The sequence below is a fragment of the Garra rufa genome, chromosome 10 (assembly GCF_049309525.1).
Source record: "Garra rufa chromosome 10, GarRuf1.0, whole genome shotgun sequence".
Classification (NCBI taxonomy): Eukaryota; Metazoa; Chordata; class Actinopteri; order Cypriniformes; family Cyprinidae; genus Garra; species Garra rufa.
In genome coordinates, this window is record NC_133370.1 from 48,513,416 (window position 1) to 48,530,054 (window position 16,639).

The following is a 16,639-nucleotide window of genomic DNA, read 5'->3' on the forward strand; positions in this document are numbered from 1 at the left end:
AACATTATGTTTACTGTTTACATTATTTGTTTTTCTAACTTTTTTCTTTCCACACCTTGTATGTGTCATAATAAATAAATGATAAATAATATATATATTTTTTTTTTTTGTTATAGGCCTACTTTTTTTTTTTTTTTGCAGTGGAAGATGGGATCAGTTTCATGACTTGGAGTTACTTATAATGTTATATTTTCAATAGCCAAATTGCCTCAACATGTCCACATACACAATTTGGAATTATGACATTATGATAATACAACTGAAAATCATTTTTGAGAAACATAAATTTGTTAGTTTCTAAATCTTTGATCTCTCACACTTCTACGATAGTAGAATGCTGATATAAATGTCTGCTAAGAAGGGCTTGGGGCAGTTCCACCAGAGCTGGAGTTTTGTCTTGCAACATGCAGTTGTATGCATATAATAAATGGCATAAAATGAATGAGAGCATTTCTGAAGGGTGCTTACTCTCTTAAAGAGGAGTAAAGCTTCTTATGACGGCTCAGTGTATAGCGAGCAGTATTGTTCCATTACGCCCTTCATAATCACTTCCACACTTCAGCTATGGATATCTATCTATCTATCTAGGTTTACTGTTGATGTTCATCATATTAAGTCATCATGTTCATTATTAATTTCTTGGCAAAGGCTGTATCACATTTCCACACCACCTACACATTGTAGTGTGTTTTGTGACATTAGTATGCAGTGAAAGTACAGCCATTGAGGTAACGGTCACATTTATTACATAAACTCTGCAGAAACGTTAATAAGTATGAAAGGATTGCATTATTATTAATAGTTCAGGTATATATGTTCTATAGCTGTGTGTGTGTTGGTGTGTGTGTTCATTACGGCACAGGTGTAGATTGATCAGCTGCTCACCGATCCTCTATATGCTGAGCTCTGCAAACACATGCGCACACATACACATGCGCTGTGATGCATGCACACACACACACACACACACACACACACACACACACACACACACACACTGTCTCTCCTATGCTCCATTTCACACACCTACAGTCTCACACACAGGAACAGCAGAGAGGACGCAAACAAGGTGACTCCTGTGGTGGCTATTCAAGTAGGTACATTCACATTTATGCTCTTTTCTGCTCACATTTTCACTTTCGTGTCACTTATTTTGCTGTTTTACTGTCATATGAAGCTATGGGCAGTAGATTTATTCAAAGTATGTCATCTGGCGCTGAAAGTGAATATAGGTCAAGTGATTAAATGTGATAAGTACAGTAGCATCTCTCATGATGTCACTCTATAAGGTACAGTAATCTTACTGCTGCTCAAAACAAGATTAAGGTTGCATATGTTATGTATGCTATATGATATATTTTTTTTTCATCAAGGGTTGAGTGTTTTCATTAGTTTTCCCCTGTGGTTTTCATGTCACTTAGCAGGTGGAATTTTTTTTTATATATTTTTAGAAGAATTTACTAGAAACTTTTTTTTTTTCAGTAGCACACACATTTTCTTTTACACTGTATTGTAATTAAACATATTTAATTTAGTACTATCAATCCAGATTTGTGTAGATAGATGTCAAGAGTACATGACGCTTGTTTAACAGTACACTCTTAAAAATAAAGGTGCTTCACGATGCAATAGAAGAACCCTTTTTGCCTAAATGGTTCCATAAAGAACCTTTAACATCTGAAGAACCTTTCTGTTTCTTCAGATTATAAGAAGGTAAGAACCTTTGACTGAATGGTTCTTTGTGGAACCAAAAATGGTTCTTCTATGGCATTGCTGTGAAGAACCTTTCAAAGCACTTTATTTTTAAGAGTGTAGTTAAGTATTTGTACTGTACACTTTCAAAACATACTAATACGTTCCATTTAGGTACTAATATGTATGGTCATGGTTTTTTATATCTTTTTTAAAAAAAAAGATACTACCCAGTGACAGCTTTTGTACCTATTTTCTAAGAGTGTTGTATAGCTAAGCGCTGATCCTTTTTTTTTGTAGGGCTCTGTCAGTAGACAGATGTTCAGTACAATGTGAACTACAGTAAACACACTTAAAATAGCAGCGTGTGCTGAAACCAGAGAAAGCTGCAACATTATAAACCATCTCAAGATGAGCTGTGAGAATGAGAAAGTGGATTTACACATTAAATTCAAATGAAACTAAACTGATAAATGTATAAGTGTATGCTTATAGCAGTTGACAGATGCCATTATATCGCAGAAACTACTACTGTCATAATCTTATAATCCCATATGCTTTACAATGATAGAAACGTGTGCATAATTTGCTTAAACATTATGTACACAACTAGAAATAATTTGAACAATACAAATTGTCCACATTCTCAGCTCTAAACTGCATTTCTCAAAAGCATCGTAATAGAGCATGCAAAATATTGGCACAAATGTTTTCGAAAATCTACTTACTAAGGTTTTTGAAAACATGGTTCTGGTCTGGACAGTTTGTCTATGCATTGTTTATCTTTATTACATTTATCAAATGTTTTTTTCTATTCTCATGAAGCATGTTTTTATCCTCTGAGCCAGATCAGTAAACAGTTTGGTGTCTATTGACACAGCTTCATCTGTGACCCCAGAGACTGAGACATCATGTCAGGGGAAGGTAGCCAGGGTGACAAAACCCAGTGCAATGGAGTCAAAAATCACAGGTATACCTTTAGTTTTGGTTTGGTTTTGCTATATCATTTTAAAATGTGTATTTAATTTACAGTGAATATGAAGTAGATCAATTTCAGATTATTGTTGTTGCTGCTGCATAATTATGCTGTTAAAACCTCATTTACAGGGTTTCTGCAAGTCTTTTAAACAGTCATAATTTATGGTTTTCACAAATTGAGGCCTTAAAACTCAAAATGCAATGGCATTGAATCTTGCATACACTGCAAAAAAATTAATACCTTTCTCTGTATTTTTGTTTTGTTATTAAATATAAATATCCAAACATCTTTAAATCAATATACATTTACTTGAGATGAAAACCGAATATATTAACCTTTGTTTTCTGATGAGTTTATGAGTAAAACGAGAACAAATGTCAATGCAAATCTTGTTTTCCCTTTGAATTACACTCTTAAATATAAAGGTGCTTCACGATGCCATAGAAGAAATTGAATGGCTAATTGGTTCCATAAAGAACCTTTAACATCGGAAGAACCTTTCTGCTTCTTTGTGCGAAGGAGGTTCTTCAGATTATAAAAAGGTAAGAAAGAGATGGTTCTTTAAAGAACCATTAACTGAATGGTTCTTTGTGGAACCAAAAATGGTTCTTCTGTGGCATCGCTTGAAGAACCCTTTAAGGCACCTTTATTTTTAAGAGAGTAGGTTGATTTTTCTGAAACCAATGAAGGATGTTTGTTCATGTTTTAACCCTAAACTTATTTCATTTTGATACATTTCTCATACAGGTTTTTAGAGTTCTTATCTTATGTCATTTTGCCAGTTATTTAAGAATCTTTTGACATTTGCACTGGAAAACCTACAGAATACAGAAATGCAGAGGAAAAGTATTACTTTTTTGCAGTGTGATTAGAAGATACAGTAAATGTTTTTTTTTTTCTTTTAATTTAAATGAATGAAAAACTAATGGAGATTTGTTAGAAGTTATATTTTGTAGCAATAGCCAAAAATACATTGTATGGGTCAAAATTATAGATTTTTTTGTAAAATTCCTACTGTAAATATATCAAAACGTAATTGTTGATTAGCAATATGCATTGTTAAGAACTTAATTTGGACAACTTTAAAGGTGATTTTCTCAGTATTTAGATTTTTTTGCATCCTCAGATTCCAGATTTTCAAATAGACGTATCTCTGCCAAATATTGTCCTATCCTAACAAGCAATATATCAATAGAAAGCTTATTTATTGAGCTTTCATATGATGTATGCATCTCAGTTTTGTAAAATTTAACCTTATGACTGGTTTTGTGGTCCAGGGTCACATATTGACATTGTGTTCCATTGAATTTATTCCTTACATTTTCCTAACTTGGTCCTAAAAAAGTCTTTAATAGTCTTAAATTTACCTCCTTAAACCTGCAGAAACCTTACTCACGTCAAGTCAGTTTTATTTGTTTAGCTTTAATTGTTGCTAAATCAGCTTGTTTAGCTGACCATATTTCATTATTTGAAGTAAAAAATTATAATCAGTTATAACAATGGAGGACCCAAGATAGAGCCTTGTGGCACTCCATAAGACACTTGTGTTAGGTTTGATAGCACCTGATTTTTTCTAACAAAATGGTAGTAAACCAAAAGATAGGATCTAAAATAGGCAAGCATCTGATGATGCTTACATGAAACTGCCAGTGTGCTTTATACCTGACAGCAATTGTGCCACAAAAAATAAATATACATTTATGATCTGATTTAAGCCATAAATTAGCAGCTTCCTTCTTGGTTGATGGGGTTACAGGGTTAAGCCTGGTTTATCCTTGATGCCATTGCAGCATTCCTCTGAGTCATGCAATGTCTGATTGTGCTTTGGTGTATTTTTGTTGATGGGACGTGTTGTGTATCAGCAGTATCACGCCTGCAGTCGTACTATTGATCTGAATATCAGCATGGCTGTGATTACATTAGGAAGTGCTTATAAGAAGAACAACAGTATTGTTGCTCGTGTAATTTTGCTTAAATACATTGACTTTACATTTGGTGTTCTCTAATTACCTGTTTAGTTCTAAACTCATAAAAAATGTGTTTCACTGTCTGTGTTGGAATAGGTCGGCTCTTCCTGCTCCAATGTTCTCACGAAACAATGTCAGTATGTGGAGCGTTCTCAAAAAATGCATTGGGATGGTAGGTCAACTATGCTTATATATACATAAATATGTTTGCATTGTAAGGTTTGCATGATATTAGCAGTTCTCCAGTTTGTAAAGTGGAAATCTGCTTCAGAAAAGTTTTAACTGCCTTGAGCTGATTAATAACACTACACTCTTAAAAATTAAGGTGCTTCAAAAGGTTCTTCAAGCGATGCCATAGAAGAACCATTTTAGGTTGCACAAAGAAACATTCTCTCAAAGGTTCTTTAAAGAACCATTTCTTGCTTACCTTTTTATAATCTGAATAACCTTATTTGCCACAAAGAACCTTTTGCGAAACAGAAAGGTTCTTCAGATGTTAAAGGTTCTTTATGGAACCATTTAGACAAAAAGGTTCTTCTATGGCATCGTGAAGCATCTTTATTTTTAAGAGTGTACAGTCTTCAGCAAAGCTGCTTATAGCAAAATCGAACTTATTTTTATAATTGATTAACTTTTTTCTTGCACAGTTATTAAACTGAACTGAACCAATGCTGAACTGACGGGAGCTGAATGATGACACTATTTTCTTTTTAGAGCTACTTTAGAGCAGATTTCTCTCAGATTAGAAGAATTTTGCATCATTGATTCTGTTATTTTCCTGTTTATTACTGTGAAGCTGCTTTGACATGATTTGCATACAGTGCTATAAAACAAAGGTGAATTGAGTTCTGATGTAAAGCAACCTTATAATCAATTATTCTCATCTATAAATCTTCACAGGAACTATCTAAAATCACAATGCCAGTGATTTTTAATGAGCCTTTGAGTTTTCTTCAACGATTGACTGAATACATGGAGCACACGCACCTCATCCAGAAAGCCAGCACTTCCCAAGACTCCATCCACAGAATGAAGGTAAATATATTTTTATTTTTTTTAGGCCAAAGACTCCTTGGTGAATAGAGAAATAGAGCAGGGACTTATGCGAGTGTTGAATTTAAGCTTGGCCTATTAACATGCATATGATGCCATGAATGTATTCTGGCATAATGCTTGCATTGCAAAACCTTTAAAGGATTATTATGATGTGTGTAATTTGGATATTACTTACATTTTTTAATGGGAACAACAATGAAACATTTATCTTAATTTGAAGTAGGCAGATTTTATTTTTTCCTCACAGCAATGTTTTTGAGGTCAAGCAATAATCGGTGAGTGTAAGACCTGAGTTACTCTATATGGTTTGCATTTAATGACCTTCAGCAATAATGTATGCATGCATTATGTAAATTGAATGTATTCTTACGTAAAGCCTATTTTAAGCAGGGAGTAACTAACATCAATGCAATTTTAGGCCGGACATAGAAAATTAATTTTGACTATAAGCAATAAATCTGAAGATTTATAATTATACTTAATAAACTTGAAATGGTAGTTTTAGTGTGTTCTGAATGTGAAATGTACTGCTGGACCAAGATGAAGAGTTTCGAAAAAGTGACCCAAGCATTGCAAATGTGTTCTAGTAGGAAAAAAAAAAATGATCTTTTAGTAATTGTCATGTATTTGTTTTTTCAGTGTGTGGCAGCTTTTGCTGTGTCAGCTGTGGCCTCCCAGTGGGAGAGAACTGGAAAACCCTTTAACCCACTGCTTGGAGAAACCTATGAGCTGCTCAGGTCAGTGTTTCACGTCAACTGATCATTTTTGAGCCAAACACATCAACGTTTCATATAAACTGTCTGAGTTTTTCCATCATCAGAGAGGATCTGGGGTTCAGGTGGATCTCTGAGCAGGTCAGCCATCATCCGCCGGTCAGTGCCTTCCACGCCGAGGGCATAAAGAACAACTTCATGTTTCATGGCTCCATTTATCCAAAACTCAAATTCTGGGGGAAGAGCGTGGAGGCCGAACCTCGTGGAATTATTACCCTAGAGCTTCCTCTGTGAGTGATTTACAGCCTTACATGTAAAGCAATAAACCTATGAGAGGTCACGATCAAATACTTCTTACATGCAAATTCTTATAAGCACAGAAATAAATATTTATTATGCAGTATTCATAATCAACTATGTGATTGCCTTACTTATTAATTTGTTGTTTCTCAGTCACAATGAAGCCTACACCTGGACCAACCCAACCTGCTGTGTTCATAACATTATCATGGGACAGCTGTGGATTGAGCAATATGGAAATGTTGAAATTATTAATCATAAGTAAGAGCAAGTATCATTTGTGCTTTATTAAGGTTTGAGAAGAACAATAAACTACTTTAACTACAAAAAAAAATGTCCACAAATGGTTCTACTGTGCTTTTTAACAGAACTGGGGAAAGATGTTGCTTGACTTTTAAGCCAAGTGGCATCTTTGGAAAAGAGCTGCATAAAGTGGAAGGATACATACTTGATAAAAGGTATGTAAACACTAGTAAAATGAAAAATATATTATGTTATTTCTGTCCCAGAGACTCTAAATAAGCTGATTCAGTTTTTTAAAGACTTTTTTAAAGATTTTGTACGTTTGCCCACTGACAAAGAAATGATCAGTCTATAATTTTAATGCTAGGTTTATTTAAAAAGTGAGAGACAGAATAGCAACCAAAAATCCAGCAAAACAAAATTTAAAAGAGTAAATTTATTTGCATTTTAATGAGTGAAATAAGTATTTGATCCCCTATCAATCAGCAGGATTTCTGGCTCCCAGGTGTCTTTTATACAGGTAACAAGCTGAGATTATGAGCACTCTCTTAAAGGGAATGCTCCTAATCTCAGTTTGTTACCTGTATAAAAGACACCTGGGAGCCGAAGCAATCAATCAATCAGATTCTAAACTCTCCACCATGGCCAAGACCAAAAAGCTGTCCAAGGATGTCAGAGACAAGATTGTAGACCTACATACGGCTGGAATGGGTTACAAGACCATCGCCAAGCAGTTTGGTGAGAAGGTGACAACAGTTGGTGCAATTATTCACAAATGGAAGAAACACAAAATAACTGTAGGTAAACTCTCTCGGTCTGGGGCTCCATGCATCTCACCTCGTAGAGTTTCAATGATCATGAGAACGGTGAGGAATCAGCCCAGAACTACACAGGAGGATCTTGTCAATGATATCAAGGAAGCTGGACCATAGTCACCAAGAAAACAATTGGTAACACACTACGCCGTGAAGGACTGAAATCCTGCAGCACCTGCAAGGTCCCCCTGCTCAAGAAAGCACATGTACAGCCCGTCTGAAGTTTGCCAATGAACATCTGAATGATTCAGAGGAGAACTGGGTGAAAGTGTTGTGGTCAGATGAGACCAAAATCAAGCTCTTTGGCATCAACTCAACTCGCTATGTTTGGAGGAGGAGGAATGCTGCCTATGACCCCAAGAACACCATCCCCACCGTCAAACATGGAGGTGGAAACATAGATGAAACCTTGGGTGAGAATCATTAAAAAGGAGTTGTGGGTAGTATTCCAGCATGACAATGACCCAAAACACACGGCCAAGGCAACAAAGGAGCGGCTCAAGAAGAAGCACATTAAGGTCCTGGAGTGGTCTAGCCCAAGTGTGCCGTAGGTGTCCTGAAAAGTGAAGCCAAAATTTTCCGATCGCCCCCCCGGTGGCTGGCTGCAGTATAGGTCATAAACCCCGCCCTCTCCATGTAATCTAATGGGACGTGAGCCAAACTAAATAATCGAATTACACTTCAAATAATTTTTTTCCAAAGATGATTTCCATCATGTGAGTCGGTTCCTATAATGCTGATTCATGTTCAGGTGTTCGTTTTTCTAATAAGTTCCCTTTTAAGTAGTTATTTGATGCTATAAAAACGGGGTGTGGTGTCATGATTGAGATCGTGCGATTGGGTCTGCAGGAGTTTGGGCGGGATTTTGACACCGCGGCTCCGCCTCACAACTCTACTGCGCAGATTCTGGCTCCAAACGAGTCTCTACTGCGCATGCTCTGGCTCCAAATGACGCAATTTCCCCCAAGATGGTAGCGGCCATATTTAGATGTTTTGGCTTCACTTTTCTATAGTGGAAAGAAGCGGAGACGTGTTGTCCATCTTTTTTTACAGTCTATGGTCTAGCCAGTTTCCAGACCCTAATCCCATAGAAAATCTGTGGAGGGAGCTGAAGGTTCGAGTTGCCAAATGTCAGCTTCGAAACCTTAGTGACTTGGAGAGGACCTGCAAAGAGGAATTGGACAAAATCCCTCCTGAGATCAAAACTGGTGGCCAAATTCAAGAGACGTCTGACCTCGGCTCTGTGATAGCCAACAAGGGTTTTGCAAAGTCATGTTTTCCAAAGAGGTGATGTTTTTCTGGATTTTTTTTTGTTGTTATTATGTCTCTCACTGTTCAAATCAACCTACCATTAAAATGATAGACTGATTATTTCTTTGTCATTGGGCAAACATACAAAATAAGCAGGGGATTGAATTATTTTTTCACTCACTGTATGTGTTGTTCGAACAAAAGTGTTGGTGGTAACACTTTATATTGATACCACTTTAGACATTCTGCTAAGACAGCTGTTTGCTTAATATCTGCTAACACTTTATCTTGATGGTCCACCATCACACTTTCTACTGACCATAAGTCACATAAGTTTATTAAGGAAAAAACTTAGTTAATAGTGAATATGTTCTTCCTAAAAACATGTTACCAAAAACGTTGATGTACATCAATTAATGGCCATATTTTTGTTGTCTATTTAGTAAAAAAAAGATTTGCGCTCTTTATGGCAAGTGGACGGAGTGCTTGTATTCTGTGGATCCAGCGACATTTGATGCTCACAGAAAATCTGACACAAAGCGCTCTGAGAAGGACAGGAAGGGAAGCACACAGGTGACTGCTGAGATAATGATCATCATCATATTGCATGTATTGGATTTGACATTTGATTTGGTGTATTTAATAATAGTGTACAAAAGTTGCTGACAGACAGAACTGGTGTCTCTTGCAGAGTAATAATGCGGATGAGGAGCCGGATGAAATGCCTCCTCCAGAGGCTGAGACTGTGCAGGTGATTCCAGGAAGTGAGCTGATCTGGAGGATATCACCACGACCAGACAACTCCGCAAAAGTATTTCAGCATTTATCATCACACAATCTTGTTCTTATAATGTGTTACCGAACATCATAATTACCATTTTAGCATTAAGTATGTTACATCCCATTCTAGAGACAACGTAGAGTAACATAAATCAATCAATCAATCAATCAATCACCTATTTATACAGTGCTTTGAACAAAACGGGTTGAGTCAAAGCAAATTTACAGTATTAAATCCAATTTTTTATATCAGCTATGCATTCCGTTAGTTTTTTAAATAGGTATGTTTTGCTGGGCTGTGAAGAAATATCATCAGCATAACAGTGAAAGCTATCACCATGTTTCCTGATGATATCTCCCAAGGGTAACATGTAAAGTGTTAAAAGTATTGGCCCTAGTACTGAGCCTTGAGGTACTTGAGGTACATAAATAAGGAGTGTCACAACAGAATAGCGTACATGTTCTTTCATTTATTGTAGGAGAGAATTCAATAATTTCCTTTTACAAAGCCATTTGCTTTGGAAATGAGTATATGCCAAAATAGCAAAGCAAAACAGAACCTGGTTTTATTAGCAAAATTAACTGAGTACCAGGCTCAAACAATAAACTTTAGTACAACAATTCGGAAGGATGCTGAAATAACCACATTGTCCGGGGGCTCGTCCGGGATGAGATGAGATTATCTGTTTAATGTGATGTTAATGGCTTTTTCAAGACATCTAAAAGCTTTAAAAGAATCACAAGAGGGTGTTACTGATGTATTTCATGTCTTAGAATAAATTCCCATGCTGGTTAGAGCATGCAAAACATGCAGTTTTTTAGTAGGGGTGGCATGTGTCAATTTCTTTGTCTTTCTTTCTGTCAGTACTATGCTTTCACAACATTCGCTCTGCAGCTGAATGAGCTGGATGCAGAGATGGAGCAAGTTCTTCCACAGACAGACTGTCGTCTGAGGCCTGATATCAGAGCCCTGGAGAATGGAGACATAGGTACACTGGCCTCTTTTTTTGTCTTGTAATGAAGTACATTAATTCAACCAGAAAACTTAAAACCACTGTACACTCTTAAAAATAAAGGTGCTTCACGATGCCATAGAGGAACCTTTTTGTCTAAATGGTTCCATAAGGAACCTTTAACATCTGAAGAACCTTTCTGTTTCAAAAAAGATTCTTTGTGGTGAAAGAAAGTTCAGTAACACTTCCTATGAAGCCTCTATTTATAATACATTATAAGGGTATTTCTAAGGCATTATAATGAATGCATAATTCATTAAAATAAACCTTATAATATGTTATATAATTTCATGAATACTTATAACATCATTTATAATACATTATAATACTTGAGTATTTGAGGTTATAACTTTTTAGATTATGATTATTTATAACACACAATAGACACCATATTTAATCTACCTAATTTATAATGGACTATATCATATTACATTTTTTTTACATTTATATTATGTTTTATTTTGATGTGCAGTTTCACTTACAGTCTTCACATCAAGTTTAACACATTACATTTGATACATTATTTTCAGCTCATGCATTCCCAGGGAATAAAACCCAAGACTTGGTGTTGCAAACCCCATACTCTAGTATTTGAGCTACATTTTGAGCATTTGCATATTAAAACATTTTTTAAATAAGGCTGAAATAAAATGAAGTATAATTATTAGATAAAAAACAAATGAAATGAAAAAAAGTTGCCTTGTCATCTAACTGAAGTAACTGGAAACTAGAACAAATAGTAATTAAATAATTAGGAATCAAATCCACAACCCTGGCTTTGCTAGCAACATTGTCTATTAAAAAAATATACATAAATAATAACAAAAAGCTACCTTCAAAATGTACATCCTGGGCGACAGATCATCAGTTTTTGTTCCAGTTTATATATAATTTATATATTATGATTATATAAATGTTGCTGTTTCCAGATACGGCCAGTGCAGAGAAGAACAGACTGGAGGAAAAACAACGTATGGCTCGGAAAAATCGTTCCAAATCAGACGAGGAATGGAAAATAAGGTTCGACATCTTAATAAATACACAACAACAAAGCATATACTGATGTGTAAAACTACAAAATAGAGGCCTCCTTGTTATAAAATGACTGCACAAGAACCAGACTTGAACTCCTACTCTTTCTTCATTCGCAAAGAAATAGTTTTTTGAGGAAAACATTTCTGGATTTTTCTCCATATAATGAACTCATATGGTGCCCTGAGTTTGAACTTCCAAAATGCGGCTTCAAATAGTGATAAATGCGGTCGTGAACTATTCCAGCCGAGGAAGAAGGGTCTTATCTAGCGAAACGATTTGCTGTTTTCATAAAAAAATAACAATTTAAATACTTTTTAACCTCAAACACTTGTCTTGTCATCTCACAATCATCCTACATTGCTACAGAAGTACCGACCCAGTGTTTGCAAAGTGAACATGCACATAAGATAAAACACCCTTAACAAAAAAGGTAAAACAACGATATAGGCCGATTTTGAAGTTAAAGGAGAACACAAGATAGGAGTTTTTCGACATGAGGTTAAAAAGTATATAAATTGTATTTTTTAATGAAAATAACCAATCATTTTGCTAGATAAGACCCTTCTTTAAATCGCTTGAAGCCGCATTTAAACTGCATTTTGGAAGTTCAAACTTGGGGCACCATTGAAGTCCATCAAGAATCATGAAATACCTTCCTCAAAAAACTATTTCTTTATGACTGAACAAAGACAGACATGAATATCTTGGATGACAAGAGGGTGAGTGGATTATCTGTCATTTTTGTTCTGGAAGTGAACTACTCCTTTAAGATTAAGACATTGCAATAAACAATACATTAAACAACTTGATTATATATAATGTCATCATGACGTTTTTACGTTTAGGCCTTAGGTTAGTGATGTTTTATGATCTTTTTTAGGCAGAATGTGTTGCCCTACAGCCGCTGACTGATTTTCCAGGGCTGTTTGTTTTATGATTAAACCATTTCTGTTTACAGACATCAGCACTAATTACACTCTGCATGTGTTTGCATGTAAAGTTGTTTTGATGATTGACAGCCATGATTGCACTGATCTACACCTTAACATCAAAAACATGTTCACTTGCAGGTGGTTTCATCAGGGGCCAAACCCTTACACCGGAGCCCCAGACTGGCTCTACACTGGCGGCTACTGGAACAGGAATTACTCACACCTGCCTGACATTTACTGACCTCGCATTGCTGCAAACATCTGGGGGAATGGAACGCCCTGCTGCTTAGGAAACGCATTCGAGTCTATATAAATGAGTGTCCGATTTGGTGCTAAACTGTGATTATGATGACATACACTCTTAAAAATACAGGTGCTTTAAAAGGTTCAAGCGATGCCACACAGGAACCATTTTTGGTTCCAAAAAGAACCATTCAGTCAAAGGTTCTTTAAAAACATCTCTTTCTTACCTTTTTATAATCTGAAGAACCTTCTTTTGCCGCAAAGAACCTTTGGTTCTTCAGATGTTAAAGGTTCTTTATGGAACTATTTAGACAAAAATCTATGGCATCGCGAAGCATCTTTATTTTTAAGAGTGTATTTAAAGTCATCATGATGTAAAAGCCCAAGATCTAACCTGAGCTTCATCTTTCAGCCCATCCAAGTGGAGTATTAATTTATATAAGACATATCACAGCAGGTTAAGACAGACATGCGAGATGATGTGTGTGACATCCCAAGAATTTGGGACATTTAAATGTTTTCATAAATAATGAATATGGATTTTCATACGACTATATATAAAAGAATAGTGTTTCTCTTAAAACTCAGTTAAATACATTAGGATCTACATTAAAAGAGCAGATGATTCACAGCCAGTCAAATGTGCCTGGATGCAACATAAAAATAATATCCCGATAATATGTGACCCTGGACCACAAAACCAGTCATAAGGTTAAATTTGACCAAACTGAGATTTATACATCATATGAAAGCTCAATATATAAGCTTTCTATTGATGTATGGTTTGTTAGGATCGGACAATATTTGGCCGAGATACATCTATTTGAAATCAGAAATCTGAGGATGCAAAAAAATCAAAAAGACAGAGAAAATCACCTTTAAAGTTGTCTAAATTAAGTTCTTAACACTGCATATTACAAATCAAAAATTACATTTTGATATGTTTACAGTAGGAATTTTACAAAAAATCTTCATGGAACATGAACTTTATTAAGTATACTTAATTTCTTAATGATTTTTGGCATAAAAAAAAATAAAAAAATTTGACCCATGCAATGTATTTTTGGCTATTGCTACAAATATACTTCAGCGACTTAAGGCTGGTTTTGTGGTCCAGGGTCACATATAAGGTGTGAAATTATTTTAGTCAACTCTTTAAATAAACTGAATGTGAAAAGTTTTGCTGAAGTGTGTTTCGGAAAGTCACATAAAATCTTGTGTTGCATTTATGCATCAAATTGTTTTAATGTTTAATGCAAGTTACAAATATTTTTGGTTTGACATCAGCAGATTTGCTAAACGTCTTAAAGAGGAAACTCATAACATGAATGTGCAGAAACATTTACTCTTTCTTTGTTATATATATATGTAACACTTGTAACAATTTTTACTGTTGCTAAATAAAAGGCTTTCTGAAACTAAACACATTTTTTGTCTCTAAATGTAAATGGATAAATCTTATGAAAGCATGCCTGATCATGTTTCAATCATATTTTGCATTAAAAAAATATATTAGGACCATTATTAAACTATGAAGAGTAATGACAGTAAAGGTGGGGGTGATAAATCTATCATTTTAAAAGCAAGGGACTCTCTAATGGTCCAACCATATTTACTGCAATTCTTTTGGAAAAACAGATATCTACAGTCATGTGAAAAAGTAAGGGCACCCTAGTGAATTTCATGGTTTTCTGTATTAGGACATAAAAAATTATCTGGTCCTTGGCAGGTTTTAAAATTTGAAAAATAAATCCTAAGATAAACATCCTCACATGAGATATCACACAGAGTCATTATTTATTTAAGAACAATACAGCCAAGAGGAAAAGCCATGTGTGACAATTGCCTGTAAACTGTAAAAAGTTTTCACCAGTTTCAACTTAAAAACTTAAGTTTAGCAGCTGCCTTAAAGTTAAATCAACTTACGTCATTTCAACTCACAAGTTAAATCAACTCATTTTTATTGTAATAAGTTAAAATGATCAGTAGTTTTAAGCGGATTTAAAATTTTTTATGTTGAATCTGGTGAAAACTTTTACAGTGTAGATGTACTTTTAGCAGCAATAACATTTTCTGCGTGACTTTATCAGTCTCTCACATCGTTCTGGAGGAATTTGACCACTCTTCTGAGCTCTGGACTTTGAGCTATTGCAACTTCTTTCTTTTCAGTCATTCTGTTGTAGGTTTGCTGCTGTGCTTAAGATCATTGTCCTGTTGCATGACCCAATTTTGACCCAGCTTTAACTGTTCGAACCAAGGGGCAACCTCCCGCTCTCTCTATTGAAACCAACACGGAAGTGTCTTAAAATGCAATACATCGACTGGCCGCTTGAGGCTGGCTGCAAAAGAGAGTCAGTCCCATTGACTCCCCATGTTAAAATGCCCAACTTTACAGCAAAAAAAAGTATGTTTACAGCCTGGTTCAAAAAATGGTTTTGGTCTATATAGCTAGTTTTGCCCTTCATGTCAACTGTGAGGGGGTGAATTTTTTTATAACTCATCCGTTTAAGTTATATTAAGCCTTAAAGTTCAGCATAATTAAGGGCGTGGCCACTTGAGTGACAGGGGGATTGCCGCTGCTGTCGCCACTGTTGCGCTAGGCGGGCGTGGTTTCAGCAACCAGCTCCACCCATGTCCCGCCTTTTTGCCCATTTTTGATTATCCGGGAGTGACGCGCAGTGACGCGTTTCCAAGATGGCGACGGCCGAATCCCGCCCACAACAGGCTTCAAAATAGCGCTTCAGAATTCTACGGTTGACGTCACGAATACTACGTCCATATTTTTTACAGTCTATGGTTCGAACAGATGCCCTCACATTTGACTCGAGAATACTTTGATATACAGAGGAGTAGATGGCCGACTCAATAACTGTGAGGTGTCCAGGTCCTGTGGCTACAAACCAAGCCCAAAATGATCAGCCCTTCACCAGCATACTTGAGGTGTTTGTGCTGATATGCTCTTTAGGTTTTCACTAAACTTGGCACTTTGCATTATGGACAAACATCTCCACTTCGGTCTCGTCTGTTCAAAGGACATTGTTCTAGAAGATGTAAGGTTTGTTTAGATGCAACTTTGCAGACCTAAACTGTGCTATTTTTCTAGTGCTATTGTTCTTCTCAGCTTGATGGCAATTGCTTCTCTAAGATGATTGCTGATGTCTGACCTTCTTGGCATTGTGTTAACACACACCTGAAGGCTCCAGACCAGCAAACTGCCAAAGCTTATGCTATTATAGAGGCGCTCAGACTTGCTGATGATCAGTTAATCAAAGTTATTTGATCAGCAGTGCTTGACTGTTATTTACCCTCTAAATTCCAATGTTAACAGTAAGGGTGTTCTAACTTTGTCACACATGGCTTTTCCATTTTGCCTTTTTTTTTTTCAATAAATAATGACAATGTTCATCTGAGGTTTTATTTTCCAAATTTTAAGACCAGCCAAGGACCAGATTTTTTTTTATGATGTCCTGATACGGAAAACCATGGAATTCAATAGGGTGTCCTAACTTTTTCACATGACTGTATATGTGCACATCAGCATACCTAAAAGATGTTTTCCCCCATTTGTTGCCAATCGAGGGGTTTTAATGTCACACCAGACCCTTGTAATTGAGCAAGAT

General features: G+C 35.9%; 1 protein-coding gene across 3 annotated transcripts; it reads left to right on the top strand.

The window, feature by feature from the left end:
• The first annotated feature begins 971 nt into the window (after window positions 1-971).
• Window positions 972-14,425, top strand: LOC141343678 (oxysterol-binding protein-related protein 1). Of its 3 annotated transcripts, none has more exons than XM_073848272.1 (13): window positions 972-1,093; window positions 2,541-2,662; window positions 4,735-4,810; window positions 5,539-5,673; window positions 6,334-6,431; window positions 6,515-6,697; window positions 6,861-6,968; window positions 7,076-7,165; window positions 9,460-9,589; window positions 9,708-9,827; window positions 10,662-10,785; window positions 11,739-11,829; window positions 12,915-14,425. In XM_073848272.1, exons 2-13 carry the CDS (start codon window positions 2,604-2,606, stop codon window positions 13,015-13,017), a joined length of 1,317 nt encoding a protein of 438 aa, XP_073704373.1. In that variant the 5' UTR covers window positions 972-1,093; window positions 2,541-2,603; the 3' UTR covers window positions 13,018-14,425. The 3 variants fall into 3 exon arrangements, with proteins under 3 accessions (XP_073704373.1, XP_073704374.1, XP_073704375.1); XM_073848273.1 differs by having other exon boundaries at window positions 981-1,093; window positions 2,573-2,662; XM_073848274.1 differs by lacking the exon at window positions 2,541-2,662 and having other exon boundaries at window positions 1,023-1,093.
• Window positions 14,426-16,639: the final 2,214 nt, after the last annotated feature.

Coding starts and splice junctions, on each gene's coding strand:
- LOC141343678 (XM_073848272.1), top strand. CDS start 2,604: ATGTCAGGGGAAGGTAGCCAGGGTGACAAAACCCAGTGCAATGGAGTC. Junction 6,432..6,514: donor GAAACCTATGAGCTGCTCAG/GTCAGTGTTTCA, acceptor TTCCATCATCAG/AGAGGATCTGGGGTTCAGGT. Junction 9,590..9,707: donor ACAGGAAGGGAAGCACACAG/GTGACTGCTGAG, acceptor TGTCTCTTGCAG/AGTAATAATGCGGATGAGGA.